We start from the raw sequence: 17,876 nt of genomic DNA on the forward strand, positions 1-17,876 counted from the left end.
ATATCCAACCCCATTCATATAAGCTTTTATCATTCAGTTCTCAGTGTTCCTTGGGTCACTCATAGGTACTGGTGTTTTCTTCCTGCCTAACAACCCCTCATGTTTATGTTGGATAATCAGTTTACAAAGCACTCTCACAAATCTTACCTCATTTGAGTATCTCAACAACTTTTAAAAGACAAGCTGGGTATTATTATACTTGTTTTATAGATAAAGACACTGAGTAGCTTGCCCAAGGTCATAGGGCTCATAAGTCCTCAGACTCTGTGCATATTCTTCTTATGATTATATGATGCTTCAGCTGTTTATAGATTATGGCTTATTCATCTCAGTAAATGCTGCACCTCTGCTTAGCATCTTTACTTCAGTTCCTTCTTTTTTATGTATATAATTCAAGATACAGCTCTAGTCTGTGAGGTTCATTCTAAGTTCATTACCTTCAAGGTAACAGATGAGTAAAGGAAGCACCAAGACAATGTTTTTTAATAGGATTAAAAAAAAAGAATGTTCAGGAGGATATTAGAAACCGCAAGTTACCTGTTCTGGGGCAAATCACATTTTTAAAATAATGGGTCTATTATGTAAGAGTTGAGTTCAAATTTACTATTTTTCTTTCCTTGGCCTTTTAGAGACTTAACCAAAGGAGTATGGTTAATAAAGAGAAGAAAAATATACTTTAATATTTATTGGTATTATCTAAATTGGCTGTCCCCTTTATGCCAAACTGATTTTCTATTAATTAATTAATTGTTAAATATTTGTTATATTAGCTATAACTGATACTTATATTAAATGTTGAACTTACAATGGGAAGTGACATTGATAGGACAGTAATTCCATCATTCAACCTCCAGCTGAAGCTCCTATGCCTGGGCAGTTCGGTGAGACTCTACCTACTGTTGGAACCCAAGGAGGGTGGGCTGTTAGCTGTCAAATGAGAGACTCCCCCCAAGTGTTACCTTTCAAACGTCTGAGATGGCGAAAGGTAGTACTTCTTACTTCCTGGGAGTTTTTAAATTCATTCATTCATTTACCCTCAAGCTGACCAAACTAATTCATGTGATATCTTTAATTTTTTGGTGGTTTTCATGGATTATTCAATTTTCATGTACATTGTATACACCACAGAAAACTATGTTTGATGAAATTAGCAGCAATACCAAAGGACCTGAGTATAACTAAGGAAATAGCATTCCTACTCTGAGCTGTTTTAATCACCGTATAATAGTTGTATCTTAAGCACTTCCTGGGCACATCCCTTGATGAATAATAAAAAGACATAACCTCATTGTATCTGCTCCAAAGAGAATAGTTTTAATAGCAACTGTCTGTTCTACAGATAATTACTAAATATGATCTTTCCTAGGTCTCTTTTTCCTAGTATATCTCCAATTATATACCTGGTGTTTACTCATCAAATGGTTCTACATCAGTGTCCAATTTAAAATTGGTTGGCTTGCTATTTTATTTTTGATCAGTGGCATTTTGGCCACTTTAATTAGGGTACTGAGCATCGCTGTTAGTACTGGGGTTTTTATTTTTCTTGGCTTTTTCTTTTTTGGCACATGTGAATTTTGTTTTGTCAGAGGCTTTTCTTGGTCTCTGATGATGGGTTTAAAATTAATGGAGCATCTGGTTTTCGTGTGGGGATGATCCAGGATTATGTTATGACTGATGTATATTGGTTACTCATATGTATATATTTTCGATCTTTGCAAGGGGAAAACTACAAGGAATGAGTTTTATGCAATAAATTTAAATTTGTTATAGGTTTTCATGTTAAGTGTAAACAATTTTTCAACCTTAGGTGAAAATATTGCAACAGTTTAAGGTGATTGTATTTTACCTTAGGACAACTGTTGCATGCCAATTTGTGTGTGTGTGTTAACACTCCAAAACTGAGTTAAAAGATGCAAATTTTAAATTGGTTGTGTGTCTAATGTGCTCCAGGTTCAGTAAATAAGCAATTATTTAAAAGACAAACCAAAACAAAAAACAACTGGTTGGCTTGGTCCTGTTTCCATGAAGTGATGGTTTATCTAAGTATTTTGATCGAGAGCTGTGTGTGATATATGAAAAATAATCTATGGCTGATATGAGCATCCAATATTTCTGGGTCAGGTACTAGACTAGGCTCATAAGGCTCACTTTGAGTAGGGGATAATTATACCACAAAGTGATAAGCATAAGAGAGAGGTGTGCACTCAGAGAAGGGTACCTAATGACCCTGGAATTCAGATTTGTATTTGGAGAAAATGAGTTGAACTCTGTATTGGTAGCTTTGAGCTTTACATATTTTATGGTTTTGTGTAAGGATGTGGTCGTCATCCCTAATGACTCATACATTCCTAATGTAAGGGGAAGGCCATTCCTAGATGGGCAGCTTCTAGAATCACTGGTCCAGGGCCTCAAAGAGGCAAATTACTCTTCTGAGAGAAAGGGCATCCTTTATATTTTCACAAGATCATCTTCAGACTAACTGGTTTAAAAAAGCCTTGTGGATAATGTGACCACATAATTTAACATCCCCTCTGTCTAGGACAAGACAAGATCGGTGGAATATTGATTGGGACAACAGACCCAAACAAGGACTGTCTCAGGCAAACAAAAAACGTGGAATGTTTCATTTTACTTATGGAATGAAAAGTGCCCTAGGCCTTTAAGTGGTGAGGGTGGGAGGGTTGTTTTGATAGATTCTTCCCTTAGGAGAAAAAAAATGTTAGAAGCCAAAGAAGCTTTTATTGCTTTTTCAAGAGAACAGTGGGGTTTTAAAGAACTTACAAAGGCCTGAAATCTTTGGCACTTCAATTTTGACTTTTAAAGATTCCATATTTTGACATTATAATTAATTCCCAATAATTTCGCAATATAATTAAAGGGTCTTTATATTGGTCTTTAGGGACAGCAAGAAATGAGAGTGGGGAAATAATACCTCATTCTGTTGTCACTTTGGATGTTGGTGGGGAAAGAGTAATGAAAGGGTTTTTTCCAAAAAAGAACAGACTACTTAGCAGGGGGGAGGGGCATCTGGAATTACAAAGAAACATTGGGGACAAAAGAAAAAGGCTTGTGAAATGCCTGACACGACGTCTCACCAGCCTGATTAATAAGGCTCTGGTTTCTAAGTGACCTCGGGTGACGATCTGCACTGTGTGAGAGAGTGATCGCTGAGGGCAGAGTCAATTGGTTTCTGGAACTGAGGCCGCGGATTGTTTGTGGGAGTCCAGGGACTGCAGCCTTGGGTCAGCTGACCCCGATAGCTCTGGAGGGCCTTCGGTGACATGCAGGCCGAAGGCTCCGCGCGCAAAAGGCTTGCCTCGAAAACCACCAGCCTAAACCGGGCTTCCGGTCAGGTGCGTTCAGTGGGCTATGCTTTCCCCACGACCCCGCCCACTCCTGTCCCAGGCCCGCCCACACCGCAACCTCTCCCTTAAGTGGGCCAGCTGCTCCCTCCTTCCCAGCCAGCGCCGGGAACTCGGGTCTCGGCAAAGTTTAGACGCGGGCGGCGCGGGGTGCGCCCTCTGCGCTTGCGCAGGCCGGCTCTCAGGCCCCTCGCCCCCTCCCCTGCGCTGGGACTTGGTACGGCCGGGACGGCGGTTGGCGTCCTCCGCGGCTCCAGCCAGGGGCGGGCTTTTCAAACCTTACCTTCGGCGTTGTGCCGGCGGCCCTAGCTGTGGCGCTGGAGATGGAGAGGCACATCCTGAGGGGACCGGAGCTCCGCGCGGCGGGGCTTGCGGCCCAGCAGGTGAGTGAGGGAGGGACCCGGCTTCAGGTCCTCAAGCGGTAGTTTTGTCTGGACGACGGGAAAAGCCCCAGTCCGCGTCTCTATTCAGCCGAGGCCAGAAACAAAAGGAAAAAGTAGGCGACTGCACTTTTGGGGGCCGTAGTGGACCTTGGAAATCTCCCTATTGCCACCTCCCCACCCCCGCCCCCAGTTTCTTAGGGACGAAACTGGCCTGGAAGGGGAAGCGAGTTTTAGGCGCACCTGTCCGTTACCCCTCCTCCCAGGATTGGGACCTTGTCTTTTTGCAAGTGTGGCTGACTCGGGGGACTGGGAGCCCCAGGATTTTCCAGAAGCCCACCCGAGGCCGGTGGAGAACAGTTTGCTTGTTACTAGATTTGATGTAAAGCACAATTACTGTAGAAGCTGTGTCTACACGCTGTATAAACTTGATGGGGCGGGATGCAGAAGCAAACGGGAACCTCAGAACTTGAGAAACGGTTGGTCTGCTAGTGGATTCTTTTATTATTTCTTGGCATTTATTAAAAGAGTATACTTTCCACTCTCAACCTTTAAAGAATACTCAAAACATGGGGCTTAAAAGAAAACTCTGCCTTTGCACTGGATATCCACTTCCAATTTAATCTCCAGTTTTACCTATTTCTGAAGTAGGTTAAGCCATATGAAATTACCAGTTTTGTAGATCAGAATTGGTAGAATATTAGCAATATCATATGGTCCAACCTATTATCTTTGCTTAGAAACGTATTTTCTTTTCTGGAAATCCTAGAATCCTCAGCAGATACAAAATTATTAGGAAGTCTTCATAATGGTGTGAAAACTAAAGCATGACATTTAGTCTTTCTGCAGAGAGTGCAGTAACCTTATCAGTAATTTATACTGTTTTATGGCAGCATTTAAAAAAATTTCTAACATTTCGATGCACAGTGTTTCTTTTTCTATCTTGTTGTGTACCTTTTTTTTTTTTTTAAACAGTAAATGGTATGCAGCTGGGCCGCTCAATGCTCAAAAGCCAATAAAGAGGCAAGGTTGGTGGAAAAGAAAGTTTACTTCATTTTGGAGGCCAACAAAGAGTGGGGGAGGGTAGTTGTTGTTATTTAGTCCCTCAGTCCTTCCACTCTTTTTGTGACACTATGGACTGTAGCCCACCAGGCTCCTCCATCTGTGGGATTTCTCAGGCAGGAATAGTAATTCCTCCTTCAGGGGATCTTCCTGATCCAGGGATCAAACCTGCATCTCCTGCAATGGGAGGCAGATTCTTTACCTCTGAGCCACCAGAGAAGCCCTGGGGGAGGGCGGACTCCTATCCAAAGGCTGACTTCACCCCAGTGACAAGTGGCCAAGAGCTTTTATAGGCAGAGGGAGGGGGCTGCATGCAGAAATAGCACAGTCAGCTTTGACAGTCATCTTAAAATTGTCATTGGTAGTCTGACCAGTGGCATCTTGATTTTTTTTAAGTATAGTTAAGCTTCACTTCCAGAGTAGGTTTGTTCCCATTTCTTGGAGACCAGTTCTTGGAGTTATGGCAGCTTCTGTAATGGCTAATGTCTGGTCTTGTATTGACAGTTAGCTTATTCCACCTGGTTGGGGTTTCATTATCCATAAGACAGCTCATGGGATATGGCTTAGAATATTATCTATAGCCCTTGAGAAGGAACTAAATGCCATTGACTTTCCTTGCTGACTAAACTATTAATATTATTGTTTTGTCCTGTTTTCAAGCTTTTCTTTGCTTCTGTATTTTCTTACTTCTCTGATTAAACTTATTGTTTGGCTAAAGATGTTTCACAGGCAAAAAGGCAGGCTGAGGACGTGGGGGGCAGGGACCTTAAGGGTCCTGCTCTGTTTCACTTGGATTGTACTAATGATTTTTAAAAAATCTGATTTCTAGTGAATTGGTGGTATCTTGAGGCTCTTGCATTTATCACGTAGGTGTTGGTGGGGCCGATCAGGTGAATTTATTGAGCTGTGTGTAGCAGCAATATTTTGGAATGGTACAAAAGAGATGAGAATAAGGTCATAAAAGAAGTTTTATTGGAATGACAAGAAATACTTAAATATACATAAAGGCGAGATTATTTACATATAGTAAAGTACAATACTTAATGATTTCTTAGGTAGCAACAAATTAAGATAGTTGTGGAATTCCTTCTGTTTGGATCATGGAGAAAAATTGCAAATAGTAATAGATTGTAATCTAACAGGAATATTGAGGGTCAGTAAGAAAATTTTATACTTGACTAACACTGAATTTTTGTATTTCCTTTGATATTAATGAACCTGCCAGCAGATAGGGATAGGCCCAAAGATTCTGAGATGGTCACTCACTACTATAACTTCTCTACTTGAACATTAGAGTTATCTGTCACTACGCACAGCATAGAATATTGGCTTTGAAGTCTGATTAAGGTAAAAATCCATTTCTACTTGTTTTGGAACCTTGCCTAAGTTAGCTGTCTTTTCTAAGTTGCAGTTTCTGCAGTTGTGGAATGGGAAAATTGCTTATTCTAGAGAGTTGTGGGAATTTGACAACCTCTTTAAAGTACTTAACAGTACCTAGCACTCATACATGCTTGAAAGATGACTGGTTTTGTTGCTACCTTTGTCCCATTTATCCAAATAGTTGAGGCAGCCACTTACCTTTTCTTACAAACGTTTAAGCTTTTGCAATCTTTATAAAAATTAAAATTCAAGGCATACTTTCTCATTGCAGAAAAATAAACCTAGAAACATGAATTTATGAACTCTTTCTCCAGTTCCATTCCCCAGAATGAGCATTGTTAACAATTTCCAGACTTTTCTCTGTACATAAACAATTCTTAAAATACACACAGTTTCTTTTGGAAAGAATGTATTTTGTATATGCCGTTTTGCAGTCTTTTCCATTGGAGTCTCTCAGTTAACATGGTTTAACTGTATGCATTAGGTGGGTGTAGTTTCGGTCTGGATTCATGCAGATTTGTTTTTTTACCAGCTGCCGGCTTCATTTTTCTTTTTCTTTTTTTCAGTCAGTGCTTAATTCCACCACTCCGGCATTTTCTTTGTTCTTCCTTTGTGTGCCATTCTAGCTCTTAAAATTTACTATATTTCTGTTTCCTACATTATCCAAGTTTTCACAATTAAGTCATCTATTTCCTTCTTAGCCTTGCCCTATCCATTTAGTCTTATCAGCCTAACTTTAAATACCTAGGAGATAAGGCTTCTGTTTGACTTGATAGCAAGCCCTTATTTAGAGACATGCTTTTGTCATGTGTCCTAGTTAGTCTTGACTCTACCAATATGATTTTAGTTGCCTACTCTTCCTCTTTGAGGTCAGTAAGCATCACCACTGCCATTACACAATCACTATTCTCACTGTGGTTGGCACTAGACATCACTCCTAGCCTCGGAGCACTTTGCACCCCTTTTTAACTAAAACCAAGTCCTTTGACTCCAAGAAGCTTTTCTTGGTTAGAGTAGTTTCCTTGACCAGAGATGTTTTCTCTGCATATGAAGTGTAGATGTGTGTACTGTACATTCTAGTCTGGTAGTGGTGGTTTAGTCACTAAGTTGTGTCCGACTCTTGTAATCCCATGGGCTATAGCCCAACAGACTCCCTGTCCATGGGATTTCCCAGGCAAGAATACTGGAGTGGGTTGCCATTTCCTTCTCCAGGGGATCTTCTTGACCCAGAGATCATATAGTATGTACTACAGTAAGAATTTGCATGGAGAACACAAAACTGGTCCTTTTGTTTCTCCATGAATACATTAAAAACAGAAGCTAACACAACATTTTAAATCAACTATACTCCAGTAAAAACAAAAAAATACACTTAATTTATTCCACTTGTATCAGCCTTTGCAGATCCACATCCACTCACTGTAGAGTAAGGGAGCTAAGGTCACAGTTTACTATGTATGTTAATTTGGCTGGGTTAGGGATCAGCAAACCACTTCTGTAAAGGGACACGTGGTAAATATTTTCAGCTTTGTGTGCCACGTAGTCTCTCTTGAAATTATTCAGTTCTGCCTTTGTAGTTTGAAAGTAGCCATAGACAATCGAAATGGGTGTGACTGTGCGCCAGTACAACTTTATTTACAAAAACAGGCACTGACTGGGTTAACTATAGTTAGCTGCCCCCTGCTCTAGAGGATGTGTGTGCTCAGTAACTCAGTTGTGACTCTTTGCGACCCCATGGACTGTATGTAGTCCACCAAGCTCCTCTGTCCATGGAATTTTCCAGGCAAGAATACTGAAATGGTTTGCCATTTCTTTTTCCAGGTGATCTTCCTGACCCAGGGATCAAACTTGTGTCTCCTGCATTGGCAGGCAGTTTATCACTGAGCCACTGGGAAGTCTGATCTAAAGGATCGGTTCAGTTCAGTCGCTCAGTCATGTCCCACTCTTTGCGACCCCATGGACTGCAGCAAACCAGGGTTCCCTGTCCATCACCCAACTCCCGAAGCTTGCTCACACTCATGTCCATCGAGTCGGTGATGCCATCCAACTATCTCATCCTCTGTTGTCCCCTTCTCCCGCCTTCAGTCTTTCCCAGCAACAGGACCTTTTCCAATGAGTCCATCCTTTGTATTAGAATTCTAATATCTGCCAGCTGTATCTCATTTCTTTAATGAACTTTTAATCTTACAAATACTGTAAATTTTTTTTAAGCCCTGACTGTACATTTCCTTTCTCCACTCTATCCCAAGCCTCTCCAGTTTTATGAAGTCTTGATCAATAAGTGATGAAGAGAGACAATCTTCATTTACAGGATGGAAACCTTAGAAGTCCAAACCAGTTCCTTAGTGTTTTTGTGGCCACCTGCTGGTTCCTTAAGGTTTCTGCAATTTTCCAGATTGCTGGGGAATATCAAGTAGTCCAACGCTGGTTCTCTATGTGGACTGTGCACTGAATCACCAAAGGAACTTAAAAAAAAAGTGCAGATTCCACTTCCAAAAATTCTAATTGTTTGTTTTTCTTTGCCTGAGGTGATTCTAATGTGTAGCCAGCTTTAAGAATGACTGTGCTAGTTCAACTGGCTGCCTCATTCTAGTATTTAAAAAGCAAACTTGAATTTAATGGCACCAGATGGTATTTGTTTATATTTGAGTTGTGGGGTAGTTTTTCATCCCAGTTTCAAGTTGCTCCGTAAGTGAGCTCTCCAATACTAACCTGCCTGCCAGAGTTTATTTCTATCGACATGTGGGTTACACAGATGATTCTTGTAATTGATTACTAATTACATTAAAAAGAATTTACTTTGGGATTGACAAGTCATAAAAAGATGAGATGGAGTTGTTGAAATTCAGTCATGTGTAAAGAAGGAAAAGTAGCAAATGACTACATTTATATAGTACATCAGTTTTGAGTTATGCTACAAAGGGTTTTTATATAGTGATTACATGATGTAATTACAGAACGTAATTAAACAGATCTGTTTTCTGCATGTGAATAGTACATTTGATGGATTTGGATAGTCAAGTTAAATCATCTGCAGTTTTTCTTTTTGAGTCATCTTCATAGACTATTGCTCTAACTTTTGTGCTTTTCTTTTTAAAAAGATTGTCTTTTCAGTATCTGAAACTTTTGTTATTAGATTCAGTCATATTTTTGATACAGATTTTATTTCACTTAAAAGGTAAATTATAGCATTCTTTTTTTTAACCACAGAAATCAGGGTGATCTGTTTTTAGAAGTAGACATACTGAAGCATTATCACATGTTTGTAGGATAGTAAAAAGTAACAACTTAGCAACTAAACAACAAAATAACAAAGAGTATCTAGTGATTTATCATTTTTTAAAAAGTCACTGAATTAAATCAGAAGAGTACATATCAATTTGTAGAATTTTGATGTTATATCTGAAACTTGTTTTTAGAGCCAGGATGTTATAAGATCATTGTACAGAATGAAAAAAAGACTTTCAGAACTAAAATAATTTAATAGTTTCATGGTGACTCTTAAAACTAAAATAAATATATACAAAACTGTGTTCTAAATCTCTGGTCCAGGAAGCTAAACCTCCTGACATTTTCTTAGTACGGTGCTTTCACTCTCTTGCTTCTGAGATTTTATTTACATTGCTTACCTCTAACGAATAGCCCGTTAACCTCTCTGCTGCTAAACCTTAGTTCCTTTATTCAGCATCTGTTCTTTTAGGAAGTTTTTCCTTGGTTAATTCAGTATTATCAGTTAACATCTTGCCATTTCACGGTGCAACTTACATGATACATACATATGCTATAGTGTTCACCTTGATTATTATATTTTTGTGTTAGTTTCCTGAGATTGCCATAACAAGATACGGAAATTGAATTGCTTAAAACAACAGAAATTTTTTCTGTCATAGTTTTGGAATCCAGAAGTATCTGCAGGGCCATGTTCTTGCTGAAGGGACTAGAGAAGAATCTGTTCTTGCCTTTTCCAGCTTCTGATGGTGGCTGGCAATATTGGTGTTCCTTGGCTTGTAGACTCATTACTGCCATCTTTACCTGCATCTTCACATAGAGTTCTCTGTGTGTCCCTCTGTTTCTCCATATGACTTTGCTATGATGCCAATAGTCATTGGATTTAGGGCCAAAATGAATCCAGTATGACCTCATCTTAGCTAATTATATCTGCAAAACTGTCCAGATAAGGTCACGTTCTGAGGTTCTAGGAGGACAGGAATGTTTTGGGGACACCATTCAACCTTGTCGGAGAAGGCAATGGCACCCCACTCTAGTACTCTTGCCTGGAGAATCCCATGGACAGAGGAGCCTGGTAGGCTGCAGTCCATGGGGTCGCAAAGAGTGGGACAAGACTGAGCGACTTCACTTTCACTTTTCACTTTCATGCATTGGAGAAGGAAATGGCAGCCCACTCCAGTGTTCTTGCCTGGAGAATCCCAGGGACGGGGGAGCCTGGTGGGCTGCCGTCTATGGGGTCGCACAGAGTCGGACATGACTGAAGCTACTTAGCAGCAGCAGCAGCAGCAGCATTCAACCTTGTACAATTACAGTAAAAATATGTAGTATTTCTCACTTTTGTTTCTGTTCTGTTTTTCTAGTAGATTATATAGGCTTCCTAATAAAGCAAGAAATTAAGATTTTGCAGAGAGTATTTAACAATTTTTATACTATCATACATTAAAACTTTATTACTTTCCTGATATGTTATAAAATTATAATACTAGATAGTACATTTTTCATTTGTTAGGAATAAAAAGAAATATTATTTTGTGTTTTGCTGCCTTTTAAAATGCTTTTCTTTTCCTCTCTCTTTTCTAAGGACTGCCACATTCAAGAAAAAATAGATTTGGAAATTCGAATACGAGAAGGAATATGGAAACTCCTTTCTTTGAGCACTCAAAAAGGCCAGATTTTGCAGGCAGTTAAGAATCTCATGGTGTGCAATGCTCGAATAATGGCTTACACATTGGAGCTGCAGAAGTTAGAAGAGCAGATTGCAAATCAAGCTGGAAAATGGTTAGTGGCATTGTTTACCTATGGTTTTTAATGTACTTAAATATTTACATTAAAAACACTGTGTGATTTAACCTTAAATTTAATTTAAAATGTCAAATCACCAAAGCTTTAAAAAAATACACTGAAGTAGCCTCTAGTATCATAAACATTTTGACAGTAGGGCTCAGAGTAAACTTACTATTAAGGCAGCAGTTTTTACTGGGCAGTTTTATTGTGTTCATTACTTTAAGGTTGTAAAATGAAGTAGTTAAGAAGCAAAGAGTGAGGAAATATTTTAAGAAGCATGAAGATTGATACTAGAGTATTAATGTATACAAATGTAAATTCAAAAAAGCTAATTACTTAACCTGATAAAAAGATACTATCAGAGAGAAAGGGAAACTTAGGTATAGAAATTGAAATGAGTGGGCAACAAGATTAAAGCTATGAACAGAATTAAAGATACCAATGGGAGGGAGCTTAAAAATCGGCAAACACATTCCTTTCATATGGTGAGTATAAGTTCTAGGGAAGCAAGTTACTCAACTCAGGGACATTTTTTAACTAGTGACAGAAGCTAATGAGAGGTTACTTATGATTTGCTAAGTTAACTCCTGGTTCTGTTCTCTCTGTCGATTTGTGCTGCCTTTTACAGTGCCAAGTCTTATTTGGACCTTAGAATTGACTCAATTTAGTGAAAAGGTACAGGCTTCCTTTATCATATAAATGGTTTTACATTATCCATGGTTAATCATTGTTAAAGCTATAGCACTATTTAAAAGTTTCTTTTTAGACATTAGTGGCCATTGATTTGGTTGTTCACAGTACTCCATGAAATTCTTGAAAAGTAAGGTAAAGTCACAGGTCAGAGAAAGAGATTTCTGTATAGATAGAATATTGATGAAATCATGTAGTAAACACTTGTGTACAAAGTAGCTAGTATTTATTAGCTTTATTCCCTTGGGATAGCTGTTTAATCTCTGTTTAATTTCTGTAGTAAAGAAAAATTTCTTTTCTACAGTTGAGATAATATTTACATTTTGAAAATTAAGATATATATTAAAAACCTAAAAATACCTTTTATATAATTAGTATTCACAATATGTCAAATAATTTTCACTATTATTTATCCCTGGCATTATAAAATGAAATTATTCCAGTATCATAATCTAGGAAAATATTTTTCAGATACACATAACACTGGAGTAAGTCAGTGCTTCCCAAATGGGCCAAATGTATTACTTAGAGTACATGATTATGTGTCAGAAGACATGCAAAGCCAAAGAATAACTATGGCATATCTTTTTGTAACATGAATTTTTAAGATAAAGTGTGAGAAATTTAGAAGTGTGGCTTAGTTTTGTATTATGCTACTCACGGGGGTATGTATTCCTTCTCCTAGCAATATTTTGTCGAGGAGGATTTATAACAATATTTTGTCAAGGAGGATTGCTTAAGTGGAAAAGTTTGAGAAGCACTGGTTTTTAAGTATAGGCATCCTCAGCCGTGTCCGACTCTTTGGGACCTCATGGACTGCAGCCCGCCAGGCTCCTCTGTCCATGGGATTTTCCAGGCAAGAATACTGGCGTGGGTTGCCATTTCCTGCTCCACAGGATCTTCCCGACCCAGGGATCCAACCTGCGGCTCTTGAATCTTCTTTATCACTGGGCCACCTGGGAAGCCGGTTTAAGTGCGATGTGGGACTAAACACTCAGTATTTTGTCATCACTCGCAGTTATATAGAATGTTCCTCTGAGAATCACATCTGCCCTTCATATTTATGTTCTTTAAATATTTATAATGATTTGAGAACTGGCCATTTTATAAATTTGACAATACAGCCTTCCTGAAGTTGCTGATTTGGAAAAATGTTAAATTATCTTAATCCCTGTTGGATTTATGTAACAAAGATAAGAAAAAATATGTGGAACTCTCACCTGAAAATGTGTACAGCTTTCAGTTTCTTTACTGATTATCTTTGATAAAAATAGCTTTGATGGTATATTTCTTTTGTATTTCAACATTTATATTTGTTTATCACTCATATAGAAACATTGCATCCATTAATTATTATTTCTTTAAAAATCTGAATATTCTGTATGAATTATTTTGTTTACAGCTTCTTTTTGTTATGTGCACATATAACCCGAGGTCACTGATTAAATGTAACTGAAAATTACAGTACTTTCTTTCTTATTACATAAAAGAACCTAAAGATAAAAGAGAATCTCATGATAGTTTTTTTTAGTTCCTTGAAGAAAGTTATGTAAATTATTCCATTTGATTAATCAATCCAGTATTTATCAAATATCTACTACTTGTAGAACATTTACTAAATATTGTGCTAGTGTATTCAAATTCAAAGAACAGAATTTGTCAAAATGTGAGTATATTTGTATATTCAGCAGTCAAATAATTTACCTCCAGAGACTCAGCAGTCTGTGCCTTTCTTTGTTTTGGTGGTCTTCAAGGTAGAAAAGTATTCCAGTTTTACTTTGCTACCAGACTTAAATAGCACTTTCATGAGTCTACTGCCTAACACTAGTCTACCTTCTCTAAAATTTTATGATAAAATGTCAAAAAATTAATATACTACATCTAGAGTTTTTCGAAGAAGAGTTAAATCACTATAAAATGGTATAGTTAAGGAAGATCTAATGGAAGAATTGGATAAATAGAGTTTGGTTTGTTGAGTAGGAGGAAAGCAGGATTCCAAGAAAGAAAAATCTCAAAATAAAAGTTTAGGATGAAAGATGAGCATGAATTATTCAATTGCAGTGCAAAGATGTGTTTGGATGAAGCTGAAGATCAAGCCTAAGTGGGAAAGGATGTGGATAGCAGAGATTCAAGAAAGTTTACAGTGATAGGAGTTTAATTGGTATTTCCTGATAGTGTTTCCAGCTGGCATATTCTGTACCAGGTTGTTTATAAATGCCACATCACAAGCTAAGAAAGGTATAAACTACTTTATTGAAGATTTGGGATAGGGACTTAGAAATATTAGGTAACTGTTTCAAAGGGCACTCAGTAGTGGCTCTCTGTTTGGGAAGTGAACCCAAATGACTTAAAAGCCAGAGAAAACTTAACCCTTCCCAAGGAAGCCATGTACTCTGTACTACCCCAAGCTGCTCTAGTAAGTTATTTGAGGGCTTTATGTTTATTTCATTGTTTGCTTATCTTTTATCATTTTATTTTCAACAAGAAAGAGGTATGATAAAATGGGTTTTGGGGAAGGTTATCTGGCAGACTATTGAAAAGGATAATGAGACAAAATAATTGAAATAATCAATTTTTAAGGACAATATTTAAGAACAAAGAGTCGGATACAACTGAGCAACTGAACAACAAATTTAAGAACAGGCAGATGAAGTGATCAAATAAGTAACTTTTGATGAGAGTTTTATAAAAACTAGTGCATGAGTTTTGATTTTTCTGATAGATATTCACATGAGGTGCTCTCTACACAGAAACAACCATTCTGCAAACAGTTTCAGTTATTTCTTAATTTATTAGGAATTGTCTTTAAGTAAACAAATAGTCTTGCTTCATTTTACAGTCTAGTTAACTGAGGTTTCAAGAAACAATTAAGCCCTAGTGCCCCAAGACATGCATTCTATACAATGACTTAACTTCTGTATATGTGGAATAGTGCTAGTTTGGTACCATTCTTGAGAGAATTGAGAAAATAGTAGTCATTTTCTAGTTTAGTTGAGGAACCCTACTTGATAAATCGGTGGTATAGTCACATCATTTGTTCTTCTTTTACCACCTGGGAATATTGGTTACTGGTTAAATGTTCCCTTACTATAATGTTTTAATAATCTAACAGAAGCTTTGTTCTCTTTAACTTCTGGTATATTATCCATTTTTTACATCTAGATATGCAAAAAATATTTAGGTTTGTGTAAAATTCATAGTAGAGTCAGAGTGACTCAGGAAAAAGTGAAGGGACTTCCCTGGTTAAGAATCCACCTACCTGTGCAGGGGGTATGGGTTCAATCCCTGGTTTGGGGAGATCCCACATGCTTCAGAGCAACTGAGCCCATGTGCCACAGCTACCGAGCCTGTGCTCTAGAGCCCAGGAACCCACGATACCTGAAGTCCGTGAGCCCTAGAGCCTGTGCTCTGCAGCAAGAGAAGCCACCAGAATGAAAAGCCCATGCACCTCAATGAAGTGTAGCCCCCACTTGACACACTAGAGAAAGCCTGCGCACAGCAATGAAGACCTAGTACAGCACCCCCCCCCAAAAAAGTGGAATATAGAAAGCTTTCTAGGTTGAGTAGACAGTAGCTAGTAGGCGTGAGAGGTAGAGCGTGGACAGCTTACTACCTTAGTTTAGAGGATAGGATTGCTTGTTTACAGCAGTCTGTCAATATGCTAGTCTTTTAATTGGTGAGTAAAACTCACCACCTTTTCCTGTATATTATAGCTGTGTGTGTGTGTGTGTGTGTGTGTGTGTACATGCACACATGTGCACAATGTCAATTGTGCCTCATTTGTTGCAACATTCTGGCCACTATGCCAGACTCCTCTGTCTGTGGAATTTTCCAGGCAAGAATACTGGAGTGGGTTGCCACTTCTTTCTCCAGGGGATCTTCCTAACCCAGGGTTCAAACCTGTGTCTCTTACGTGTCCTGTGTTATCAGGCGGATTCTTTAATACTGTGCCACCTGGGAAGCCTGTATAGCCATAAAGAATTGCTTATATTGGTTCACTTCTTAAAGACAGCTAATGGTTTCCATTTACTAAAATTCTTTAGATAGACACTGCATTCCATGATTTTTGTGGTCTGATTTCAAACTACTTCCATAATAGTTTACAAATTAGTTTGTTAATTTCTACTTTACTAATTTATTTCAGCCAAATGGTTGGTCTGTATCCCCAAAACGGTTTTTGAATTTTCCTGCCCCTACTTTTGTTTATATTGAAGTGTCCTACCTTCTGTTTCCATTTCACAGACCTTTTTTGTTCTGCCATACCTTACTTGCATCATCAAAGTTTCTTTCATAAATGAGTTCAAAAAAAGATCATTTCTTACTTATGTTCACAGTAAGGACTCAAAAAATGATTATTTGCTTCCTCTTAGTTCTAGTAACATTTGAACCATGAATATCTCACTGTAATGTACTGTATTCTCTTTGGAATATGTATTTTCAGTTAAATGATAAACTTTCGGAGACGGGGACAGTGTCTGGTTCATACTTACTGGTGAAATAGAAATGATGCCTAGAGCTTGAAGGCAATTCAACTGATGTTGATTCTTTTCTCTTTCTCCTTTGTATCCCCTAGAACACCTAATAGTGCCGGATAATTATTTAAGGAGAGTTTAATTTGTGCTTCATAATGTTTTGCGTCATTCTCCCTTCCATGTGTATGATGAAAAAATAGGGCTTATAATTTAATAATTGTTAATTATATGGCAGTTACTTCTTTTTCTTCTTGTTACTTTATTCCATGTTCTTAGGTTCTTACTGTTTTTGCTGGCCTCTATGCTTGCCATGTTCTCGATTGTCCTTTTTTATTCTCTACTTTGTTAACTTTTTTAAAATCAATTTTTAATTGTGAAATTTCATATGTAAAAACTTACAAGAATAGTATGATAGACATCATCTTTATTCTCCCCCTGGAAGTTTTCCAAATATGTTCGCTCTTTCTCCGTCTTTATCTTTGTACTCATACACACATGCATGCCTACATGTGCACACATGCACATTTTTCTTTGTCTGTGTTGAACCATTTGAAAATAAGTTACAGACAACATGGGATGTACACTTCAGTAGTTCAGCATGTATCTTCTAAAAACAAGAACATTTTCCTACATAACCAAAGTACGATTATCATATGCAAAATACTGACAGGAATTCCATAATAGTCAACTAATATTCAGTCAATATTCAATTTATCCTAGTTGTCAAAAGAAAATTCTTTATATTTGCTTTTCGTAAACCAGAATTCAATCAAGATTCATTTGATTATGTCTCTTTAGTGTCTTTAATCATTTTACCATTTTCTAAAAACTTCTTGTCATTGATGCTTTGAAGAGTCTAGACTTTAAAAAATATCCTCTAAAAATATTCTGCATATTATATTTGTCTGTATAGGGGAGGGAAAAATTTTCCATTTGCCCCTCTCATTTCTTTTGACCGGTCTAATACAAGACAGATTAATAAGAGAAAAACAAATTTAATTTTGTATATATGGTGATCCCATACCAGATCACCTGACCTGTCTCTTGAGAAACCTGTATGCAGGTCAGGAAGCAACAGTTAGAACTGGACATGGAACAACAGACTGGTTCTAAATAGGAAAAGGAGTACGTCAAGGCTGTATATTGTCACCCTGCTTATTTAACTTATATGCAGAATACCTCATGAGAAACACTGGGCTGGAGGAAGCACAAACTGGAATTAAGATTGCCAGGAGAAATATCAATAACCTCAGATATGCAGATGACACCAGATATGCAGAAAGTGAAGAAGAACTAAAGAGCCTCTTGATGAAAGTGAAAGAGGAGAGTGAAAAAGTTGGCTTAAAGCTCAACATTCAGGAAACTAAGATCATGGCATCTGGTCCCATCACTTCATGGCAAATAGATGTGGAAACAGTGGCTGACTTTATTTTGGTGGGCTCCAAAATCACTGCCAAAGCCTTTGACTGTGTGGATCACAATAAACTGTGGAAAATTCTGAAAGAGATGGGAATACA

The 17,876-nt window shown here is 37.9% G+C and overlaps 1 protein-coding gene across 8 annotated transcripts in view; it reads left to right on the forward strand.

Moving 5' to 3' along the window:
* The first annotated feature begins 3,568 nt into the window (after positions 1-3,568).
* Positions 3,569-17,876, forward strand: part of RTKN2 (rhotekin 2) — a 255,209-nt gene continuing 240,901 nt past the window's right edge. For all 8 annotated transcript variants that reach the window (XR_014076534.1, XR_014076531.1, XR_014076535.1 and 5 more), the window contains exons 1-2: positions 3,569-3,745; positions 10,995-11,191. Coding sequence is in view for 3 of the 8 variants with exons in the window: in XM_081568997.1 (XP_081425123.1) it covers positions 3,686-3,745; positions 10,995-11,191 (257 nt within the window). In the remaining 5 variants the exon portion in view is untranslated. The remainder of the gene's footprint in view (positions 3,746-10,994; positions 11,192-17,876) is intronic.

This window comes from Giraffa tippelskirchi, chromosome 2 (genome assembly GCF_054371585.1).
Source record: "Giraffa tippelskirchi isolate mGirTip1 chromosome 2, T2T-mGirTip1v1.2.pri, whole genome shotgun sequence".
Classification (NCBI taxonomy): Eukaryota; Metazoa; Chordata; class Mammalia; order Artiodactyla; family Giraffidae; genus Giraffa; species Giraffa tippelskirchi.